The sequence below is a fragment of the Anopheles cruzii genome, chromosome 3, assembly GCF_943734635.1.
Source record: "Anopheles cruzii chromosome 3, idAnoCruzAS_RS32_06, whole genome shotgun sequence".
Classification (NCBI taxonomy): domain Eukaryota; kingdom Metazoa; phylum Arthropoda; class Insecta; order Diptera; family Culicidae; genus Anopheles; species Anopheles cruzii.
The window spans coordinates 44,099,219-44,120,410 of record NC_069145.1 but is presented as its reverse complement, the minus strand read 5'-3'; the positions used below and the strand labels follow the sequence as shown (position 1 = coordinate 44,120,410).

At 46.2% G+C, this 21,192-nt stretch overlaps 1 protein-coding gene across 1 annotated transcript in view; it reads left to right on the top strand.

Moving 5' to 3' along the window:
- LOC128270466 (neurexin-1) overlaps positions 1 to 21,192 on the top strand; it is a 94,223-nt gene that overhangs the window by 42,817 nt on the left and 30,214 nt on the right. Inside the window, exons 5-6 of the mRNA XM_053007868.1 lie at positions 4,451 to 4,586; positions 12,313 to 12,462. Of these exons, the coding sequence (XP_052863828.1) occupies positions 4,451 to 4,586; positions 12,313 to 12,462 (286 nt within the window). The remainder of the gene's footprint in view (positions 1 to 4,450; positions 4,587 to 12,312; positions 12,463 to 21,192) is intronic.

Here is a 21,192-nt window from a genome sequence, read left to right as displayed (position 1 = left end):
ATGTCGGAAATCGTGCACGTTCCCTACAAACTGATTCCTTCAACGACGGTTTTTTATAACAAATCGTGTACTATTGCAAAGTGGTGCTGGGTTGATACTTCACAGAGAATATGAGCCAGTCAATTCCTGTAAGTTTGGTCAAACAGCTGACGACATCATTTGTTCACTGAAAAAATCCAACGATTTCTATGTCATCGATTTGCAAGGATCCTTCGCTGTTCCTTATGTTTTTGGATAACATCTACACACCCCTTTGGTATAAGTTTAGCCTTTGAGTCCGGAGTTAGGAGACAGTAATTCGGAGGGAATGTAATCCAGCCTATTAAAATATCACCACGAATTTTGCCAAAATCCTTCCATAGTTAGACATAGTAAGTTTATATTCCTCCTGTGACAGCAGGCCTACAGTCTGTATGTCGCGCTAATCGAACGTGTAGTACGGGACTAAAACTATGATTTTGCACAAACTTTGCTCCATTGACTAGCTTCGAAAAACTATTAAGACGTGGAAAACGTTAGCTCGATCGGTTCAGCCGTGTAGAAAACTTGTCATATTCAACATTGAACCCGACTTTATTGTATAGAAGATTCTTTGTTGTTTTACTTGAACATTATGACTTGTAATAAGTGATTAACATGGAATGGCTTAGAATCATAAGAACAAAGTGGCAGTTTGTAAATCCATCAAGGTCACCTCCTGGTAGAAGCATATTCATCACGGGAAAACGAGACAAAACGAGCGGTCGAAGATGTGTACTCTGCTAATTATTTAAATTCATTTTCCCACATTCTTCGAATCCAATTCCATTGCCGAGCGCGTTGCGGGGCCACCCATCCGCGAAGGGGGCGTTATGCAAACCACCCCCACCACGACACGTGGTGTTCCATTCTGCTGTTCCAGTGATACGGTGCCGCAATCAGTGTTTCAAAGAAAATATTTACACTAGCAACCACATGGATGGCACACCCGGATGGTTCCCGGCGATATGATTATGATTAGCAGCTGAGCCGTGCCGTGCAACCCCACCATCCCACGCTCTCCGCATCACCCCCATCCGCATCGGTACCGAGTGTAGAGCCGGGCGTTTTAACCCTCACCGAACAGCCGAACATTCTGGGCAGAATGTTCCGAAAGATTGACGTCAGACCGAAACGCGTCCCGGGGCAACCGACTTGAAGCACCACCCTTCAACTGAGCTTCACCCCAGGGACGCGTCGTCGGACAACGGAACGGTGCGATGCAAGTAGTGGGATCATTGGGAAGCGCCCCTCGTACCCAGCCCGCCGCTCGCTGGAGGCAGAAGAAACGAAGGTTAAAATTTAATACACAAACCTCCGCAGATCCGCCAGAGCCAGGGCCAGGGCCAGGGCCACCCTGTTCGCGCCATCTTTTTAATGAGGCTAAAGTAGTTTGCGTAATTAATGTACGAGAGCCAGGGGAGCAAGTGGTCGTAATGGGGCCCGATCCGAACCTTTATAAGGATCCTGCGCGCCCACCTAACCCCAAACCGAGCGTTTCTGGCTGCATTAACTCATTACTGAGGCATTCAAGTGAAGCACAGCTCGGAGTGCTGCGGTGGAAGGGGGGAGGAATGATGTCACTTCCCCCCGTTTCCAGAACCCGGATCGACCGCAGCCGGTGCCGATGTTTTCGGGGAGTTGCATGCGTCGAATTTGGCGTCGCTTTATGGCATCTCACCTCTCCCTCCCGCTGAGCCTTCTAAACAACAAATTAATTAGCACAACATAAACGCCAATTCACGTTTACAAACGACACAATCATCGGTTCGCCACGGTTCGAATCAAAAGAAACAGCTCCAAAACAGGTTCAGCTTCCTAGCAGCGCGGGAGCATCGCTGGTTTTGGTTTTGTTCGAATGAGTGAATTTTGATTTTGAACTTGCTTGTGATTGCGATAGGGAGAGATGATTTTATTTCTCAGTTGGCAACACTGCACAGTAAGGAATTTGTATGGAAAAGGCGGACATATTTGTTTTTAGGAAGAATACATGGACTTTTTTCAATGTTTTTGTTTTCTTTGCATGTGTTTTGATTAAATTCAACTTTTTATGTGTAATACAAGCGTTCAAGTATAATAAATAAGCTTTTTTCGTTATTTTAAGGTTTTTAAACGCCCAAGCTATGCAATTTAAATGACACTAAAATCTTTTAATGCACAATCTAAACGCATGGGTTATGCAATCCTTATTGCACAAAAATATTTCTATGGATATTCCTCTGCAAATGCGTAAATCTTCTGGAACAAGAAACCAGGCGCCTCCTTTTTTAATGGAATTGTTTTCTTAAAATAGGAATTTGCTCAATTTGTCGCAGGAATTCGCAAAAAAACTTACTGGAAATCGTTTAAAATTACCTTAATTTCTATTGTAATATCTTGTTTAGATGTCTGACCACGAAGAACATTTTTGCTGCATTACCAAAGTTGAAAAACTAGTTTTTCGAAGTTTACTATATTAATTCCCGATAAAAATGTTCTAGCAATGCAAAACGTAAACATTTAATTAGTTCATATGAAAGAAGGATTCATTACCTTTCGAATGATGTATAATACAGCTACATTACCGTGAAATTTGTGCTGCCAAAATGTTTGAAAATGTTGCAGAAAGCGTATGGTGAGTAAGCCCTATCGGAAACAAAAGTGCATAAGTGCTACAAAATGTTCAAAGCAGCTCGGAAAAGCGTAGAAAATGAGGCACAGCCAGGGTGACCATCAACTGATGAGCTACATGACAATGAAACCCGAGAACTGGTGCTCTAAAATCGTCAATTGACAGTCCAATATTTGACTGGTCTTGTTGAAATATCGAAATGATCATAGGAAACCATTTGAAGTGACAGAAAGTGAAATGTCGGACGATTGGTGCCAAAAACGTGTTGTTTTTCCTTTTACACATCATTCCGCAACCACCGTCTTCACCTTTTGGCTATTCGCTAAACTCAAGAATCCGCTCCATGGACACCGTTTTGAATCCGTAGAAGAGATAGAAACCGAAACGAAGAACGCATTGAAGAAGCTGTACCGGAAGAAGAATTTGCGGTATTTTTTGAAAACTGGAAAAAGACGTTGGCACAATGAAATGAATTTAGAAGAATGAACAAAAAGTTTTTGAGTTACAAGCGAATTCTCGATATTTTTTTCCCACAGTAGTGCAACCGGCCACCGAGGGCGCGCACATGTCTTGCCCGTGCGCCGCAGGAAGGTCTAACAAAATTATGAAAATGAATTATTTCCACTTACTCTCCATCATGCAGCTGTGGCTCCGGCGGCGCGGAGCTGGCGCACACATTCCGCGGTCGAGCGGAAAAATTCTGCACTTTTCGCCGTCCGTGGGTGACCATAATTTTTCATTTCCTCTCCGGACCAGAAGCACCGCAACGTTGTTGCGCGCGCGTTCTGTTCGCGTGCGATAACCACGAGCAGAAATCTTCCGGAATCTGCTGCGGCTGTGAATTGCATTTTACTTCTTTCTGCTCGAATCTCCCAACACCGGCCTCTATGGCGGAAGCACTTGGAGCATTCCCCTTCTTTTGCTTTTATTGTCGTTTTTCTTTGAATCATGAGGTAATGATATGTGCCGTGGTCTCTTGCAACCGTTGGTATCACGGGTTGGATGGGATTGTATAGTTCAAAAGGAATCGCCAAATGTAGGGTCTGGTTTATGGCTACACATCTCTCGCCCACAAGGGGTTGGCCCCCTTAGGTCTCTAACTTCCCACAACTATTGTTGATCACTATCGTAACCCTTTATGTTGTATAACTCTACTGCGTGCATAGATTTACTGAACATTTCCCTCACAAGCTAGAAAACCTACATGTAAACTGCTAAAAAGCGATTGTTGCTTAGAACTCTATGCTAAAGAACTCGCCCTACTTGACTACCCTAATTTATCTGCCCTACATACTCTCTACCGTCTCTGGTTTATGTTTCCCAACATTCCAAAACAGTGTGACATAGAACCTCAGAGAGAGACGAAAACGCAGTTCTCTTCGAAATGATACTATCGATTGTTATCATTATTTTGTAAATACTTGCGTTTGCGCACCACTTTGAACCCGGCGGCCCGGCAGGGATCTTTCGGTTCGCCGAAAGGATCACTTTCGGGTTCAACAGCAATGGGTGGCTGTGTAAAGATCTGTGGTCTCATTCCTGTAATTCTCTCTTTCTCTCACTGTACATCACGATCATTCTCTCTCTTTCTCTCTCTTTCTCTCTCTTTCTCTCTCGGTCTCTCTCTCTGCCGGTAATACATGTGTGCCCTGTACTGTATATTCGTCGTTGCGTATTTGCTAGACATCCGCGCGTCGTGGCCTCCTCCTCTTTCGTGTCCGTTCTTATCCCGATCTCGAGAAGAAACACAAATCCGTGCTGTACTAACAAGCCTTTTTCCGCTTTCTCTTGGTCGCGCCCATTTTTGGGTTTTCTTTGCAGCAACTACGAAGCAACGTCACGGATGCGTGCGAGCGCCACGACCCCTGCCAGCACGGCGGCATCTGCATATCAACCGATTCCGGGCCGATCTGCGAGTGCCGGAACCTGGAATACGAAGGAACGTACTGCGAGCGCGGTATGTATGACGGATTCGTCGCTCTTCCCAAACTATCCCAACCCCACCCCGTATGATCGCCAACATGACTGCCTAATCCGCGCGGTGCGAACGGTGAACGCAGGACACACGGTCACAAAACAATCGCAAAGGACATAAAGCAGCTTTCGGTAACCACAAAGCGGTATTTGTCGCTCCTTCGAAATCCTCGCACGCTGTAATCCCTGGCGGTTCGTTACGGACGACTACGGAAGCCGGGGACCAATAAGTACCCTTGAACGCCGTGGTGTGTAGCTCGAAGTTCCGCAAATGTTGCAAAGGATTCTAACGCTTTATGAAATATGTTTATAGTTTGAAATTACTAAAATGGTTATATATGGCTCATGTTGCTCTTGAACTTTAACGTTAACGCACTGGTTACCATTTGCACAAAATGTCGATTCGATCGAATGTTTTGCAAAAGTTTATGAAAGAATAACTTTCATGAGTGATTTAAACATTAAAAAGTGCAAAACAAAAGTTTAGTGCAAAAAAACAACTATTGAAGCATTATAAGGTTACCTAAGCCATATTTGTGTGTAGTGTTTAGTGTTTTTACAAGAAAACGATGACCAAAGATGAATAAATCGTTGAAAATAGTTGTGCGGCCCCGCAGCCGATAAGGAGACTGCAATATTTGTTGAGCTCCGATACGCCAAAAGCCAAAGTCTCGATAACCAGACCCGAGCGCTGCGCTACGCTGACGTCTTATTTTATTCGACTTTATGCTGCTACATGCTGTCCCCAAACGGTTCGACAATATGAGCGCCCTGTCATCGAAGGACACCCTCGAACAAACTCGCTCCACTCTGCCCCTGCGACGCTCAAGCGAATGGGGCGACCCTATCGGATTCCTGCGACAGGATTTCCCGGTTTATGGTCCACCGCCGAAAGTTGTGCAGTGCCCGAATCCGGAAAGCCGCCACAATCCGCACGACAGAACGGAGGGAACAGCAAATATGTATATTCATCCATGGAGACGAAATGACAACCGCAAACTGATAGTGGGTGCCCCGGTGCACAGCCCACCCGTTTTGCTCCGGGTCCCACCAGATGATCTGTGAATTTATGGATATTTACGAACGTAATCAATTTATGATTATCGTCATCGAGAGGCACTGTGCCGAGAATGGACCGAAATGGCTCCGGTTCTGTCATCGGCAGTGCGGTGGTCAGAAAAAAGGAGTCGAGTTTTTTAATAGAACCGCTTCCGGGGTAATTCCGGGTCCAAGATTCTGGTTGCTCCAGCCGTGGCCTTGACGGTCGTTACGTAAACCGTGTCAAATCTCTGTGTACCCGTTTCTCGTGGTATTTGTGTTTTTTGTTCTTTTCATCGCTATAACCCTTCCAACGATTGTTTACGGCGGTTCGTTTATATATGTTCTGTTGCCAGCTATCGAGGCATCATACAATATAATTTACATTTATTATTTTAGGAGTTAATTCTCCCCTGGCATAAAACTTTTTTTATATTTTCGTCACACATTATCGTTTACCAAAAACTTACAGAAACCGCCTAACGAGTGTCTATCGAAAAATAGGAATTCATTGCGCACAAACACAAAAAAACCTTTAAAGATGGTCAACAGTAAACGCCCCGCACAACCTACCGTGCGAGGTGCAGTAATTACCGGGCCACGTAGTGACCAACGCTGGCGTGGAAGATGAACTTTGATAAATCGTTTCACCAGCACCTAGCGAGGCGTAAAGCCGTTGTGTAATTGTTTCGTTCCGTTGGACCGTTTTCTTTTTGGCAGGGTGTGCGCCTGTGTGAGTGGCGTGCGAGTTGGCACCACCGGAGCGAACCGGACGATGAAACGGGGCAAGCGTAATTTAATAAACTTGATTGATCATCCGTGCCACGATCGAATCCGTCGTTGGTCAGTAATTCTTCCCCTTGGCCAGCGGGCGATCTAATCGCACAGCCGAGCCATTAAATTGCGCCAAATCCGTAACGTTATGTCCTTGAAAGAGAGTACCTTAAATGGGCCACGGTACGGGCACGGTCCTGGCGCGGGTCGTTGCGTGCCTGTCGAAGGCAGACACGGGGCCATCTGTACGGTTAAGTCGAGTTAATTAGCCGCACGCCAGTTCGCAACATAATCCCGCTAGCACCAGCACCGGTAATGCATGTTGGAAAATTGTAAGCAACACGGCTCGGTTTACAGTGCTTTGATGGGTGCCCGGGAGTGCCCGGTACAAGCCGGAACATGGTCTCGGTCTCGGTGATTGTTGAGCGAGCGGATCTAATGCGGACGAAAGTGGTCGACTGCATCTTTTGCTAAATCACGTAATCCAATTAATCCCGGCATAAGAACCTGGGTACCAGATAGTACAGGCATCTTCCACCGATCGTCAGGGGGCAATGTGTCGAATGTGCATTGCTCCCTTAGCTGCGTAAATCAACCGGTCAGAAAGAGTCCTGCACCAGACCTCTCAGGCCGATCTCTCAGGTGGACGGAAACGCAAGGTGCCGCGCACAGGAGTAGGCTGACCCGAGGAGCAGACAATTACACAACCTTGTCCCATTTCCAAGGATTCTGCACACACCCATCCGGGGCCGTAATAAATATGAATTTCAAATCAGGGCATCTTACGGGCCGCAGAGGACGAAGGGCTCTCTGACCAACCTGGTTGCGGGCTGGTTGGGCAATAAACTAGGACACTCGTAGGTGGGAAGGACCTGCCCTCCCCGTCACCCCACCCCACGGTGGACCCAGCTAGCCGGGTATGCAGCCAAGAATTTAAATTGAATTTTTGAATGCATGCAAACGGAGTGAGATAACGGGAGCCGGCCAGGCGGACAAGCCGGGGCGTCCTTGGAGAGTGTTTAAGCTCACTCCACCACTTACATCGGTCGCGCGTTGCGATGGCGCAGGTGAGTCCCTGGAGGGGCCTGGCCGGCCGGCGTAGAATCTTTCACAATTTGCACAAGTGTCTGTTCGGATTTAATTTTGTTTCATGTCAGATCACATCCACTCGGCAGCAAAGCGACCGTTCGCCCGTCCTTCAATGTAAGTCCTATATTTAGCACCCGCGTGCCCCCGGCCGCGGCTCCGCCGGCTCCAGCTTCGAAATAATGTCCCCGTGCCTTTCGGCGGGAACATTTTATCGTTCGCCACCGTGCGCGCTTAGAGTATTTGAACATTTTTGAACCCCTCTGATCACCGGTCTGGCCCGCTCCGCCGGTATGCTGCTGGAAATGCTTTTCCGCCAGTCAACCGGCGGAGTGTGCACCGAGCACGTCTCGGGTTATTGCCAAAGATGCCCCACCGTGTGGTGGTGGTTGATGAAAGACTAAAAATAAACACAATATTTCTCAGCCGAAGCCCGGCCAGTCCGCGTCCTCGACGAGACACGAACGGTCCACGACGGGGAACAGTGCAAACATGAGAAAACATGACAGCCCGGGGGCGGGTTTTCTAGCGAAAAAGTCGGGCACTACCTAAACCGAACCGAGCGACGCACAAAAGACTCGCTTGGAACGCTTTTACAGCTTCGCCGGCTCCGGGAGATGATGGAGTTTAATGAAAATAAACCGGAAGCAATCGTTGTCGTCGCCATCGTCAAAGAGCAGTTCCGAACGCCCAAGCGCCGGCGACAAGCTTTCTGATTCCGCAAGAAAACCAACTCACCGTAAACTATATCTTTCGCTCGGCTCTACGGCCAATGCGCAAGGAAAGCACATTTTCCCTGGGTCCATTTTCTTTTCTTCCTGGCTTAAAACATCCAGCTCGGTGCGAAAGCAGGAAAACTGCACTAAAGTGCGGAGCTCACGCTTGTGGTGCACGCAGTCGTAAACATTTCCCGGCTACGGGTTTCCCCTGTCGCGGCGGGCGTATCCTTTCCACTGGCGGGATTTCTCCCACGTAAAGCTTTCGGCACAGCCATTGCAACGTGAAGCGGGATGCGGTGGCCTGACACGCGGTGGGTCAATAAGTGCACCGGATGAGACACAACCATTGGTAGATGGCCAATAGGTCTGCATAAGTCACGGAAATTTTGAAAAAGCATAGCTCAAAAACTCGGTTTGTTAAGGAACTCCAACCCAACTCTCAAACTGCAACAATTGCTTGAAAAGTGTTCTTCACTTTTCGTGCAGGACACAATCAACATTGGAAAAATATTTTCCTAAAACATCGTTTGGACTCATTGGCCCATGTGCTAAGTTTCGAGTGTGATAGAAACGGTTCTGCACGCGACAGTATTCAATATTCGTAAGTGGCGGATTGCAAAATAGATCAACACATAGAATCCCATTCGACGATGCACTCTTTTCGCGTGGCGCTCAATGGAGGCGCCTGGTTGGTGACAGATTACGCAACCGAGAGAAGGAATTATTTCTTTCGACAAACTTGAGTTCTTTGAACCATTGGGTAACGGTATAATCACACGGAACCTTTCCTCTGTACAGTCACATTAGTATAACTCAACAAGAGCAGTTGGTGGACTAAACAGTTCAAACATGAATGTAATGGAGGCTCCTGGTTAATGGTAGATAATGCAGCAGAAGTGCATTAATCCGGCAACGTACGAATTTCATAAGCATTAACGATGAACCATGAACCCTTTTTGCTGATCAACTGTACTATTGTTACCGAGTAGAAGCAGATATTCGTGGCAAACAAGACAAACACTCACAAAATGGAGCCGCCTGGTGATTGGTATGTCCATAGGCTATACATTCACATAATGCTTAGACATAAACTGAGGATTCTACCCCGTTCAAGCACAAAACACAGACCTCCCGCGTTTTGAAAGCGTGAAAAGTTACGTGAAACTAAAATGGCAGTCTGGCGCGCTTTTTAGCGCACCATTGTTCACGGCGTCCCAGTGCACGGGCGTTCCGGAGCCGGAAATGCATGCTTCCCGATTTATGTTCTTCGGCTGCTGCAGCTCCGCTGGCTAGCTTAATCGTGCGGTAACACACCCCAAATACGGTGTGTCCTATTGTCGCGTAACCTCATTTTGTTCTGCTTCGTCCATTAAGTGCCAACGCCTCGATGCGGTTTGGCTGCCAGTTGCGTTGCGTTGCCGGTTGGAAAAGATTTTTTGAAATTTTAGCATTCAAACATCAAACCACCCTAAGCGATGGCCAGCGGTAGGCCAGTGGCCGCCGTGCCGTGCCGTCTCTCCCTCAAACCCAACCTTAACCGTCAGCGAGATGCGTCCGATAATGACGAGGGGGACCAATTTAGGTCGCACATGGCCCAAACATGGACCCCAACCCAGGGGGGTGTGTGTTTAAAGTGGAACCGCAACGTAGGCAGTGGGTGCAACGATCGAAGTGCTGAATCCGGTCGCCGGCCGGCACTACGGTTTCGCCATATGCGATGCCCATGCGATTGCAGGATGGTGTGCTTTCAGCATAAATCAGTCTCCGGACCAACCAGCCGGTGTACAGCTGCTGCAATGCAGTGGCAAATAGTGGCCCGACTGGCCCGGGCTCCGCACGATGAACCCACGTAATCGGGATGTTCCGAAAGTGAATCAATCTCTTCGGCTGGACGTCACCTTCCCGGATATGGACCGATTTTGTGGCACGCGTTCGGTAGTACGCGATGCGCGGTGTCGGGGAAACAATTTATTAAAAGCGTTTATGGTCGGCGTGCCACTGAGAGCCACGGTCAGACTGTGTTTGTTTCGAAAATGCATTCCGCATCACTATTAGTGCGGCACTGGTACAAGCGTGCGAAACGAGGTGCTTTGCATTTCCTCATCACTTAAAGTGTTTCCATTTTATGGCGCTTAAAATCAAGCATTAATCATAGTTGACGTTCGTTGGCGGCGCAATAGTGACACGGCTGGCAGTCTGTCATCCCATTTTTGGACAATTCAAAAACTTTCCTGGTTGCGTTTTGGGCCGTTTTGTCCAGCAAAGCCGTTAGAACATTATTTTAGAAATGCAGATTTAAAGTATTAGAGTACTTAGTGAAAACTTTCCATATTTAAGAAACAATTAACAGTATTTCAATGTAACTACCTTTCCTCTCAACTATGGTCGCCAAACAATTATTAGAAAAGATAAAATATGAACTGAACAAATCATCAAATTCATTATCAGTTTATTAAAACCGTTCATTAAAAGAGGTAGCAGGAAACCATTTAAAACTCTCCTCTTGTCAGTGAGTGAAACAGTGACAATACCACTTTCGAGATTCAGAGCCGCTATCCCGAGGGTAGCAGTTGTCGAGAGCCTTCTTCTTTGGAACTATTTAAAAATACCCTCCAATAGCCCCGAGCTAGCACGGCTGATAGCGGAGCAACTGCTGCGTTGGACGTGCTTTGCCAGTCTATGAACTCAGGCAAATAAGATTAATTGTCCTTCGGGTTGCTTGTGTCGCTGTAGCGACAGAGCCGGCGCTTTTACCCTCGACCGTCAACGGGCCTCCCATAGATAGCGCACAACGTAAATGCCTCCACCCAGCCACGGACGGGATCTTCTCCGTCGACGCCGATGTCGCTGCTGAGCTGCTGCTGCCGTGCTACCGGGCCGCATCGATCCGGCTCACATGATAAATAATCGTAAAAAGATAATAAAAATAATAAAATTTGGCAATGAACCAACCGTCAGCACCGGCCCAGTGCCCAGTGGCGGCGACTGTCTCCAGCGAATGGCCTTTCCGGGCCTCTGGAACCTTTTCGGACGTTCGAGAAGCCGACAGGACCCCGGGTAGTCTGAGGCTGGTTCGTTAGCTGCCGAGCAAATGGGTTGAAATATAAACTGGAACATCATTAAAATTTTTAGCCCAACGAGCCCTTCTGGCCCCGGGATTTGGCGGGGTGCGCGTCGCTTATCTCTCGTCAACGCTCGCTGCACTCCGGACTCTCTTGATTTTAATTGCCAAATGAACGACCACTTCCAACTATCGACTGTTGTAGGGCTCATCGTCCGCATCTTGGCGGCCAACTTTCTAACGAGCTCCTTTAAAAGCCTGTAATTTTCAGACGAATCTTGTAGCCCAGGAAAACTGCGAAGCACATGTGACTGAGAGGTCGAATGTCTTAACTTTTGCACTACGGATTGAAGCTCCCATCCTTTCCCTACCTTTAATGAGTGACGACACTTTCCCTAGCCTTACTATAGAGACGTCAGCGGACATGTTTTGCCATTGATGTCATATCTCTCATTGGCAAACCCCTGCGGCGGTATCACAAGTTTGCCAAAAGGCATACCGAAAAGTGGAATGGTCTTAAAAGCCGCTTCCATATCTTCGACACATCTTCGCGCGCCCAGCTTATGATTTATTTGCGGACACGGAAATTGAAGACAAATAAAGGAAGCGAGATAAGCAAAGATTTATTTCACATCTTCAGCTCAGCGACGGCGTGCGGAACGGACTCGGTACCGTTTCTGCAGACTCCCCAGCGAGAAGAATCTCGCAGAGTTAGTCACCGCAGGAGAAGATGCAGCTATCATAACTCATCGCCGTGGACATCGGTAGGATCACTGGAAGGAGGAGGAACACGAGTTTGCATTGCAAAACGCAATGGTAATGGTGTTGGTAACTCAATTGTGCAAAAATGTGTCCAAATTCCAAATGAAAGTGGAAAATAAAACATTAAAACATGGCCGCTCGGAGCCTGGAGCCACCAACCCACAGGAATAGGGAATCAAGTTGTGCAGCCCATCCTAACACTTTCCTAAGCAAGTTGTTGACGGTTTATTCTTTTTCTCACGCTTTTCGCATTTCCAATCCCTCCCCAGATAAGGCACCATCGGAGGCAACGTTCCGTGGGACGGAGTTCCTCTCGTACGACCTGGGACAGACGGGCGGCGAACCGATCGTTAGCGCTCAGGATGCCATCACGTTGTACTTTCGCACACGCCAGCCCAATGGACTGCTCTTCTACACCGGTAAGTGTCCACTTTCAGCGTTGCCAGCCGGTTTCGGAGTCAATTGAATTTTATTGTGTCATTCGTAAAGTAACGTCGGTTCTACCTTTCAATTCATTCAGTTTTCGATTGTGTAATTAGGGTTCAAAACCATGTTGTTTCCGAACGGAGTTAGCAAAATATATGAAATGACTCAAATATGCTATTAAAAGATGAAACATCTCAAGTACCTTGACGACCCGTGATGATGTAAATATCCGATTCATCCATGTGAATTCGCAATCCAATCCATTACCCATGACATTAGATATTTCCTGACTTGGTACAAAGTATTCGAATAGTTTGTCCTTCGTGAATGAATCCTGAAAGGCAATAAATTAATTTAGAATAACTTATATTAGGTTGGGTATTAACGAAATCCATTACTTTTGGGTGAAATTCAAAGTTTAATTTAAAATGTTTCCGATGGTATCGATTGACCATGGATAGATCCATCTTTGGTACCGATGAATGCACCGTTTTGTTGCATAATTTGTTGCCATTTTAAAGGTAGCTTAATAGTGCCTCTCGTATAGAAGTAATGGTCCTGTGTATGAAATGTCATTTTGACAACGAGCATAAAGTTGAAATTGTTTAATCAATACTTTTTACGAGATACCGATCACTATAGTAATCTACCGAGAATGTCAAGGATTATATTATCCAACCTAATAAATACGACCCAGGCCATTCCTCTTAGATAAAAAAATGGAGCAATAGATTGGTTTTTGACTTAAGATTTGGATTTCAACTTAACACGTACCAACCAATTGACTCAACGAATATGCTTTTGATGACAAGTGTTGCAATTTAATGCTTATTTTTATTAATTATCGACCTGTTTGGAACGTAACATTTCCGACTCCATTGCAGTCGTGCAGTGTCGAACGGAATAGATCATTAAAAACGTTTTGTTTTTCTATGTTTCTATAAAGTTTCTTTAACAAGGTCAAACCTCTAGATAACGGTCTTAAAAGCTATCAGCAGTAGATTGAAGTTGGTAGAATTTCTCGTACGCCCGACACATCTTCCTGTTAATTAATTCTACTCAGGCAAAAAACACCCCAAAACGGACAATGTTGTCGTTGGGACACAGGACGTATGTATGAAAAGAAACGAAAAGTCAAAAGCATCATCGTGGCAAGCATCGCCAGGTCAGCAGTTCTTGGACTGCCCAAGTTCACGCTGCAATGCCATAAAATTAAACATTACTTTCAACCTTCTTTCGCGCAACATTCCCGCATCTACTTTGTGTGGGTCGCCATAAAACGAAAAGTCAGTGCGAGCAGGGAGACCTGTCGATACCGGCTGCCCTCTCGTATAATGCCATGCTTGCCCCCCAACAAGGAAAACCAAGATACCGACCGACACCAACAAAGACCATCCGAAGCACAAGTTTCTCCTGCTGATCCTGTGAAAAGGATAACGAGTATCCTGCCCGTAGACACTGGTCGAGAGTGTTAGATGCCATAAAAATATTACCCAATGTTCTGAACGCACACATTGTCAACCTGGCGGCCAGTGGAGGCCCGCTTCCTACCATCTCCACCACCTTGGAGTGGTGCCACGCACCGGTCTAAAGGATTGACAGCTCTTGGAGTGAACGACTGTGTTGTGGCTTTCCATCACTTTCTTGGTGTCAGAACCATTTCCGGCTCTGTTGATTCAGCTCGGCTGAGTGCGCCTCGTGCTCATGCTGATCGAATTCCTCGAGCACTTCCGTCTTCACACATCTACACCGTAGTTGGTATTGGTGACGTTCTCGGTGCGTTTCGTGGTTCACATTTTTTGTCCTACTTTTCTGAATCCAGTTCCCACCAGCGTCAACCATCCCACGGAATCGTTTGCCACCTTTACGATGGTGTCGGGAGTCCTATGGCCTGAGCCCTGGGACCATAGCTGCTGTAAATTGTGCGAGTTGTGTGAGATTGAGCGGCGTGAAGTACATTTCCTTTGCGTTCGGCATGGCGACCATCATGAAAAGCGTGAACAAGAACGAGAAAGAAAGATACAGTGAGAGATATAAAAGGGAAAGAGAAAGGTACAGTGAAACGATAAACGAATAGTATCTTTTATGGTCGGATGTAATCTAATTAAGATAATTGCTGCTTTGGCCTTTCGCCTTCAGCAATGGTCCCGGGTGTGTGGCTGGGACGGTCGTGACGTGGTTCGCAAGGGGCCACACGAATGGTGGGAATTGCATCTGGCAACCAGTCTGAACGAAACAGTATTTCCCGTGCGCTGTAAAATGGAAATAAATTGTCGAAGGAGATGCTACGACACTGCGGACCTATGCGAGGCCATTCAACAACGACCTGCGACCATTGTATGCTTTTGACAATTCTATAATCATCCTATGGCGATTTTTGATAGGAATCTCCAAGGTTACTCTTTTAAAACTCTTGCGTTGTAAGCTTACGAAGATTATTAGCGATCTTTTTTCACATTTACAATATGTTATGACATTATTTCCTATCATATCAAGGTTATTAAAAATACATTTGTATTTGCTTACATTTTTGCATTGTTTCTTTTTGATTTAAAAATTGTTTTGGCACGTTTGGCACATTTTCACCATATCTATGGTCTTCCAATTCAAAATATTTCAATAACCACTCTCGTACTCACCCTGCAGTGAAGTTTGGCTTTCTTCTGACAGTTAACAGATAATTGTTGCGTTTGTTAAGTTTCGATATTGTAAATTTATCATATTTGTTATTGTTTCACTATTTTACTAAGCATTATTAAGTTGTTTCGATGTTTTTCTTCCGTTTGATTGCACATGTTGTTATTTTTAGATCTTTACGATTCGTGATATCTTGCGCTACATATACAATGTCAATTACAATGAAACGTCAATACGCAATAAAAAAATCATGCCAAACCTTTTACGCATTCACGCACATACACACACACACACTAACGCAAACCGATCGATGCGAAAATTGATTACCCAATACGTGGGAGTCGCCTCCCGAAAGAAAATCAATTTTCCTCATTAAACTTTCATTAACGAACCAAGGATATGGGGGAGAGCCAGGACGCAGCTCTTGGTTGGCGCTGGCACCTCGGCGATCCACAAAAGTACGGGCGAGATGCTGCCGCGTTGCTGCAAATGGAACCGATTACGTAACGCCGATGTAGGTAGATTATCGGCCCAAAGTGCTCATCCTCATCGGTGGACGATAATGTTGCCCAGCACAGCACCCAGACCTCGGATGGCGCACGCTACATATTTATGTCGAATCGAATTAAAATTGATTTGATTTGTGTGTATAGTGTTCGCACCCGGTTGCATCTACCGTGAGCCTCTGGGAGCGATGTTTGGTCGACGATTAACTTGCGCCCGCGATTTATGTGCCAAGCCGAATCCACGTGGTCGGACGAACGGGTCAACAGGCGGAATCGTTCTGTACTAAAAATAACCTCCAGCTACGGGGCGGTTACGTGGAAAATAAATTATTTGTTAGACCCGTTTAAAGTCGGTCATTGGTTTGCTGCGGGTGAAGCACCTGTCGGTGGGACCGCAATCGATAGCTTGCGGTACGTCTTCGTGCCGATTGCCGATTGGCGAACGCAAGCAGACCAAAGGCGACCACGAGAAGCACTCGTTTTGCTGTAGGGTTATAATTGCGGAATGTATTTTTGATGAGCAGCTGTGGCGGTTGCCAGCAGGTGACTTTAAATTATTAAGCCCCTTGATCTATTTTTCATCCATCGAAGCATTATCAAAACCAATTCTGTTTTCGATTACACATGTCTTAATCAGGAAGCTCTGTGATAATGCCCACTGCATTATCCACATGCATTGCATTTGTGATATCTGCATACACATTTCGCGGATCACAAACCCGCAATTAATGATGTGTAATCAATGTATAATAAATACATGATACAACCAATGAAGTGTTAAATTGATGTGGAACTCAGATTAGAACTATGTTCCTATGGTTCCTAATTAGTCCGCAGAAGCGTGAAACTACGACAAAAATACGCAAGATGGTTTTATATTGTGCTATTCTTCGGACAATTAGACTAGTACATGATCACGAAAATGTGATGTAAAAACTTCACGAGAAAGTTGAACCAAGAACTGTCTCACCACAAATCTGTCAGTCGTTCCAGACTAGCAAATCTTTATAAGGTGGCGGGCGTTTACAAAAAAAATATATTGGGCGAAACGAAGTTCCTGTTAGAAACTGTTGATTCAGTTCCTTCTACAGGCTCTACTTCTCAGGCGTAATGGCGGTCCTATTGTTGCGAAAATAACGCACTCGAATCTAGTTCGAATCTAGTTTACAATAGTGGTTGCGTTCTAAAAACTAGTAAAACGTAACAATATGCCAAACCCACGATCAAAGAACTCAAGGACATTTCCGAATTGCTGTTCAGACCATATTAAAGTGTAACACTGACGGTACACGATTGAGCGCGTGATAAATTGAGATTAATGGGTCACTTAATTCGCTGACCGTCTGGTGAATTGGCAACTTTATCACAACGTCTGTCCTTTGCCTTATCACTCAACCGTAGGCCACTGTCATCTGTGCTCAAGGGGCGTAGATGCCCAGTAGTAGGCAGCTAGTTGCATAGTTGGGCTCGGTATTGCGATAAAACAAACACAACTAGTGGTGATGACTGTAAAGAACTTGAGTTAAGTTCAAACCAGTAGAGAGAATATAGAACACTAACGAGAAGAGAAAACTAAAAAATGTAGAACAGAAAACTCTCCATTCAAACGTAACACAACGCGTGATCACATACGGTCAGTACCGTGGAATTAAGTCAAATTGGGACATTAGACTCGTTAAAGAGATCGCGTTACATTTTTCAATATTAACTGCCATATAAACAACTCCAACGCATAAACTGATCCAAAAGACCCCGTAATTTGGAACAATTTGACAGAATATTTATCTTCATGAAAATCGTCTTCTTTGTCTGATCAGCACAAACTGAATTGGGGTTTTCCACCCAGCACTAAGCTTTAATCATCCGTAAAAATCATAAATAGTAACCTTCCAAGATTGGAACTATCCTTGTGGAACACCAGAGTTGCTTGCGATGCGGTCAAACTATATATCATTCATCGTCACATGAATTGCTGTACACGAAAGAATAAACGGAACCCCCTGAACGATCAGACTACAATCTTAGACATTTTTTCAGTCAAATTGCCATATGAGGCATCCTGTCGAACGCCAGACTGAAATCGGTGTAAGAAACATCTACCACCTGTGAACCAGTGTCCGTTGCGGTTGAACATGGATAGGCAAGCTGCAATAGGTTGATGTTGATAGACGAAGACGGTACGAAGACATGTTAGTTGACGAAAAAATTGTTCTTGAACGAAACATACATATAATTTGGCCTTCATGTAGCGATCATCTAAGCTTTCTTCCATACAGAAGGGAAGGTACCTGTTGTCAGATTTGATGAAAAGCAGTGCTAATCCCAGGTTAGGATATGTGACTGACATGTGACTGATTTTTCAAATAAGTAGCTCAATTGCTGATATAGTGTTCGCCGTTATTTTATGTCGTTACGTTGTCTATTTCGTAAACAAAAACCTATTATTTCGAATGGCGCGACTGCAACGGTGCAAACATTCAGCGCATCAGCTCTACGGTAATCCCGGGACCTGTGTAAGACATGTAAGGATCAAGAATCGGCATGACTGTTACAATCCAGGAGCCAAACGCACAAACTGTGGCACTGAATAAAGCCATAATTAACCTGAAACAGGATCTAGCAACGCTAGCCAGCAGCGAAACGGAATTTAATACAAAAACAGAATCGTTGACAGAACAACCACCGGTGATGGTACAACATTCAACACGATGCGCAATGACGTGCGGCGTGTTAAACCGCAGCGCTATACCATTAATCCACCCGGACTACGTCCGGAGAAATTAACTGATCTGCCAAACTGGCCCCACGCCACGTCACCATGCACCCTGAGGGGTCCTTCCGGCCCGATGGAGACCACGATCATTTTAACCGTGCAGCGTGGTGTGAAAGACAAATGGCACACGGTCGAGCCTGGGCAGGCGGCACAAGTCGCCTCCGGCAGTTGACGCGAGCGGGACTATCGAAGGAATAGTTGATTGATGGACTCTCCTCTCGCTCGGTTCGACGCGCATCAGCCGTCACTAGCCGGCGAAGGTCATTATTCATCATTTATCCACATCCTTATACCTTCGCGTCCTGCACGACCAAAGAAGAAGAACCCTCGGTCGACCCCTCGGGCCCTGTCCCGTTGGCGATACTTCTGAAGGTGACCTTGTAGGATACCAGCGGTACCCAAAATGGTGATGAGTGGGCGGTAGTGCATCACGAAATTATTGGTTGAATACATCAGCCCTCATTGTGGAGGCATTATTTATGACAAGGAGACATATCATTTTTTTCAGGCGCTCAACATCGACGAACCGTATGCGGCAGCGCGGAACAACGTGATAACAATTGTTTGAAAGTAACGATCCATTGTGTGTAAGGGTGGGCAATAAATTCCGAGGGATTTTGGCACCGGATAAACTCTGAGGTATATCGATTTTTTCGGAGCCGTGCTACAGGAGAGGTCATTTATGTGTAATCAGAGGTATGGTGCCGTTACCAACGTCTTCCGTCTTCGCGAGGAACTCGGGACTCGGGTCCGGAGCTCCTGGTCCAGCCTAACAGGATGCTACGATTTGAGAAGATGGTAATGTGCTTGGAACTAGACCCAGTCAGTGAAGGTAAGGGGCACAGAAATTTGCCTCTAGCTGTCCCAACAAAAGCCATTTGGGATCGATTTTTGCTTCCAGTACTCCAGTAGTATGTGGATTCATTCTATTCCGTTGGCTTAGCAACCTGTCAGCAAAACGTGCACGTAAACAAAACGAAAAACAATTAAAAGCAATTCTTTATTTGTGACACAAAAGAAGCCTAAGTGGCGAAGACATACCGACACAATGGCGGGGTCAATAAACCCGATAAGTCTGGTACTGCAGTTCATTGTGCTCCATTTCGCTGAATGAATGTAGTTTGGGCTTCCTTTTGAATCTTGTTTTAAATATCAATTATTTCTTATGTGCGGATACGGACAGAACAGCCGACCCCCAGAAGGGTGCCGGGCGAGCCCAATCAGCTTCAGGCTTCTACTAACGAGCTGCGAGCTGCCACGACCCCGGCCACGAGGCCGGACGGGCGTCTCGATCAATCATAAGCGTTCATTTCCCTCGGTTTCGTGCCATCGGCGGCAACCATTTCCGTGGCGAGCCGTAGGGATACGGGCCCAAAGCCCATTACGATGCACTGTGCCAATTCATGACCTCGTGCAACCCGCGCTAAGAGCAGCGGGCTGGCTAACGTCTTCACTGCGGCCATGGAATCCAATCGATCAAAAAGGCTTTTAAATTGGCTTCCCTCCGGGTCATGCGATGGGTGGTGTCTCGGGCAAGCGCCGGGTGCCTGGTGCCATCATCGGCGTCGACGATTCCCGGTTAGAGACTGGCTAAAGAACCCTTGCGGCTGTGGCTTCCATTACGGCTAAGACGCCACGAAGCAAACGCTTACCGAGCCGCGAGATCCCGAGCCGTTGCCAGGGCTTTACGATCGATCTCTGCTCCGCTCCGCCGTTGGGTAATACATTTTGGCAGTTCTCCCTCACCGTATTTCCCACTGACACTGCGCTGCCAATGGCCACAACGGTAGCATACAACGTGCACGTGAATTAACACACACACACACCGAAGAAACGTAAACAAAAGCACACACCCCAAATACCGCGGTCCCGGGTGACGATGGCAGGTGACAACTTCATTTCCGGTTCGGTGCACTCGGAACTCATTACCGCGACCACGGCCGCTGATAAATAAAGGCGACTGCGACGTTAATTACTGCACACGGGCGGGAACGGGCGCCACGGACCTGCATGGTGTAGAACACGCTGCGGCCCACCACACGTTGGCCTCTACTCTACCCACTTGGAGTCCTTGGACAGGGTCGCGTGCAACTAGGGTCTCGTGTAGCCACCGCCCCTCGTTAGACACATTCTATGGAAATGAAGCGAAGTTGCCGTCCGTGTAATTCGTGAGTGAACCAAAAAAAAACACGCAGAAGAAAGAACACAAAATAGTGCATGCATGACACATGCATCGGTTTTCGGTGGGACCTTCAGGATAATTTGAGTGCTTTCTCTACCCCACCGGTAGAGGTCGTAACGCGACGGCGAAGGTGACGGGAGGAGGGGCGCAATAGAATTGTTGTGCACGAAGCACGACCTTCCCGTGGGGCTACTGGGTCACCCACGGAAACCGCCATCGCCGGGCAACAAAGTGGATTTCGGTGGGCAATTTTCTGGAATGAATTTTTCAAACGCGGTTTGGAGGCAAAAAAAATCACTGCACTACAATGGGTTGGCGCGAAAGTGTAAGGATGCCAGATATATTTCCTTAAAATAGTCATAAATCGACTATGACCAACACGAATTTTTAGCCTTCAGCGTTGCGTAGATTCCGAGAATTAAACTGTCAGAGTCGAAAGAGTGATAAACATGGCTCTGTTAAGACGCCTTTTTATGACTACTTTAAAGCAATCGTTCGCATGATTTTCAAATGATAAAATATCAAATTTTATTTAATTTCAGATATAAAAATATTCCGGTCTGGCTAATTAGCATGCTAAATTTGTTCAAACCACATGCAAAGCAAACAAGTGTCTGCCGTGAAG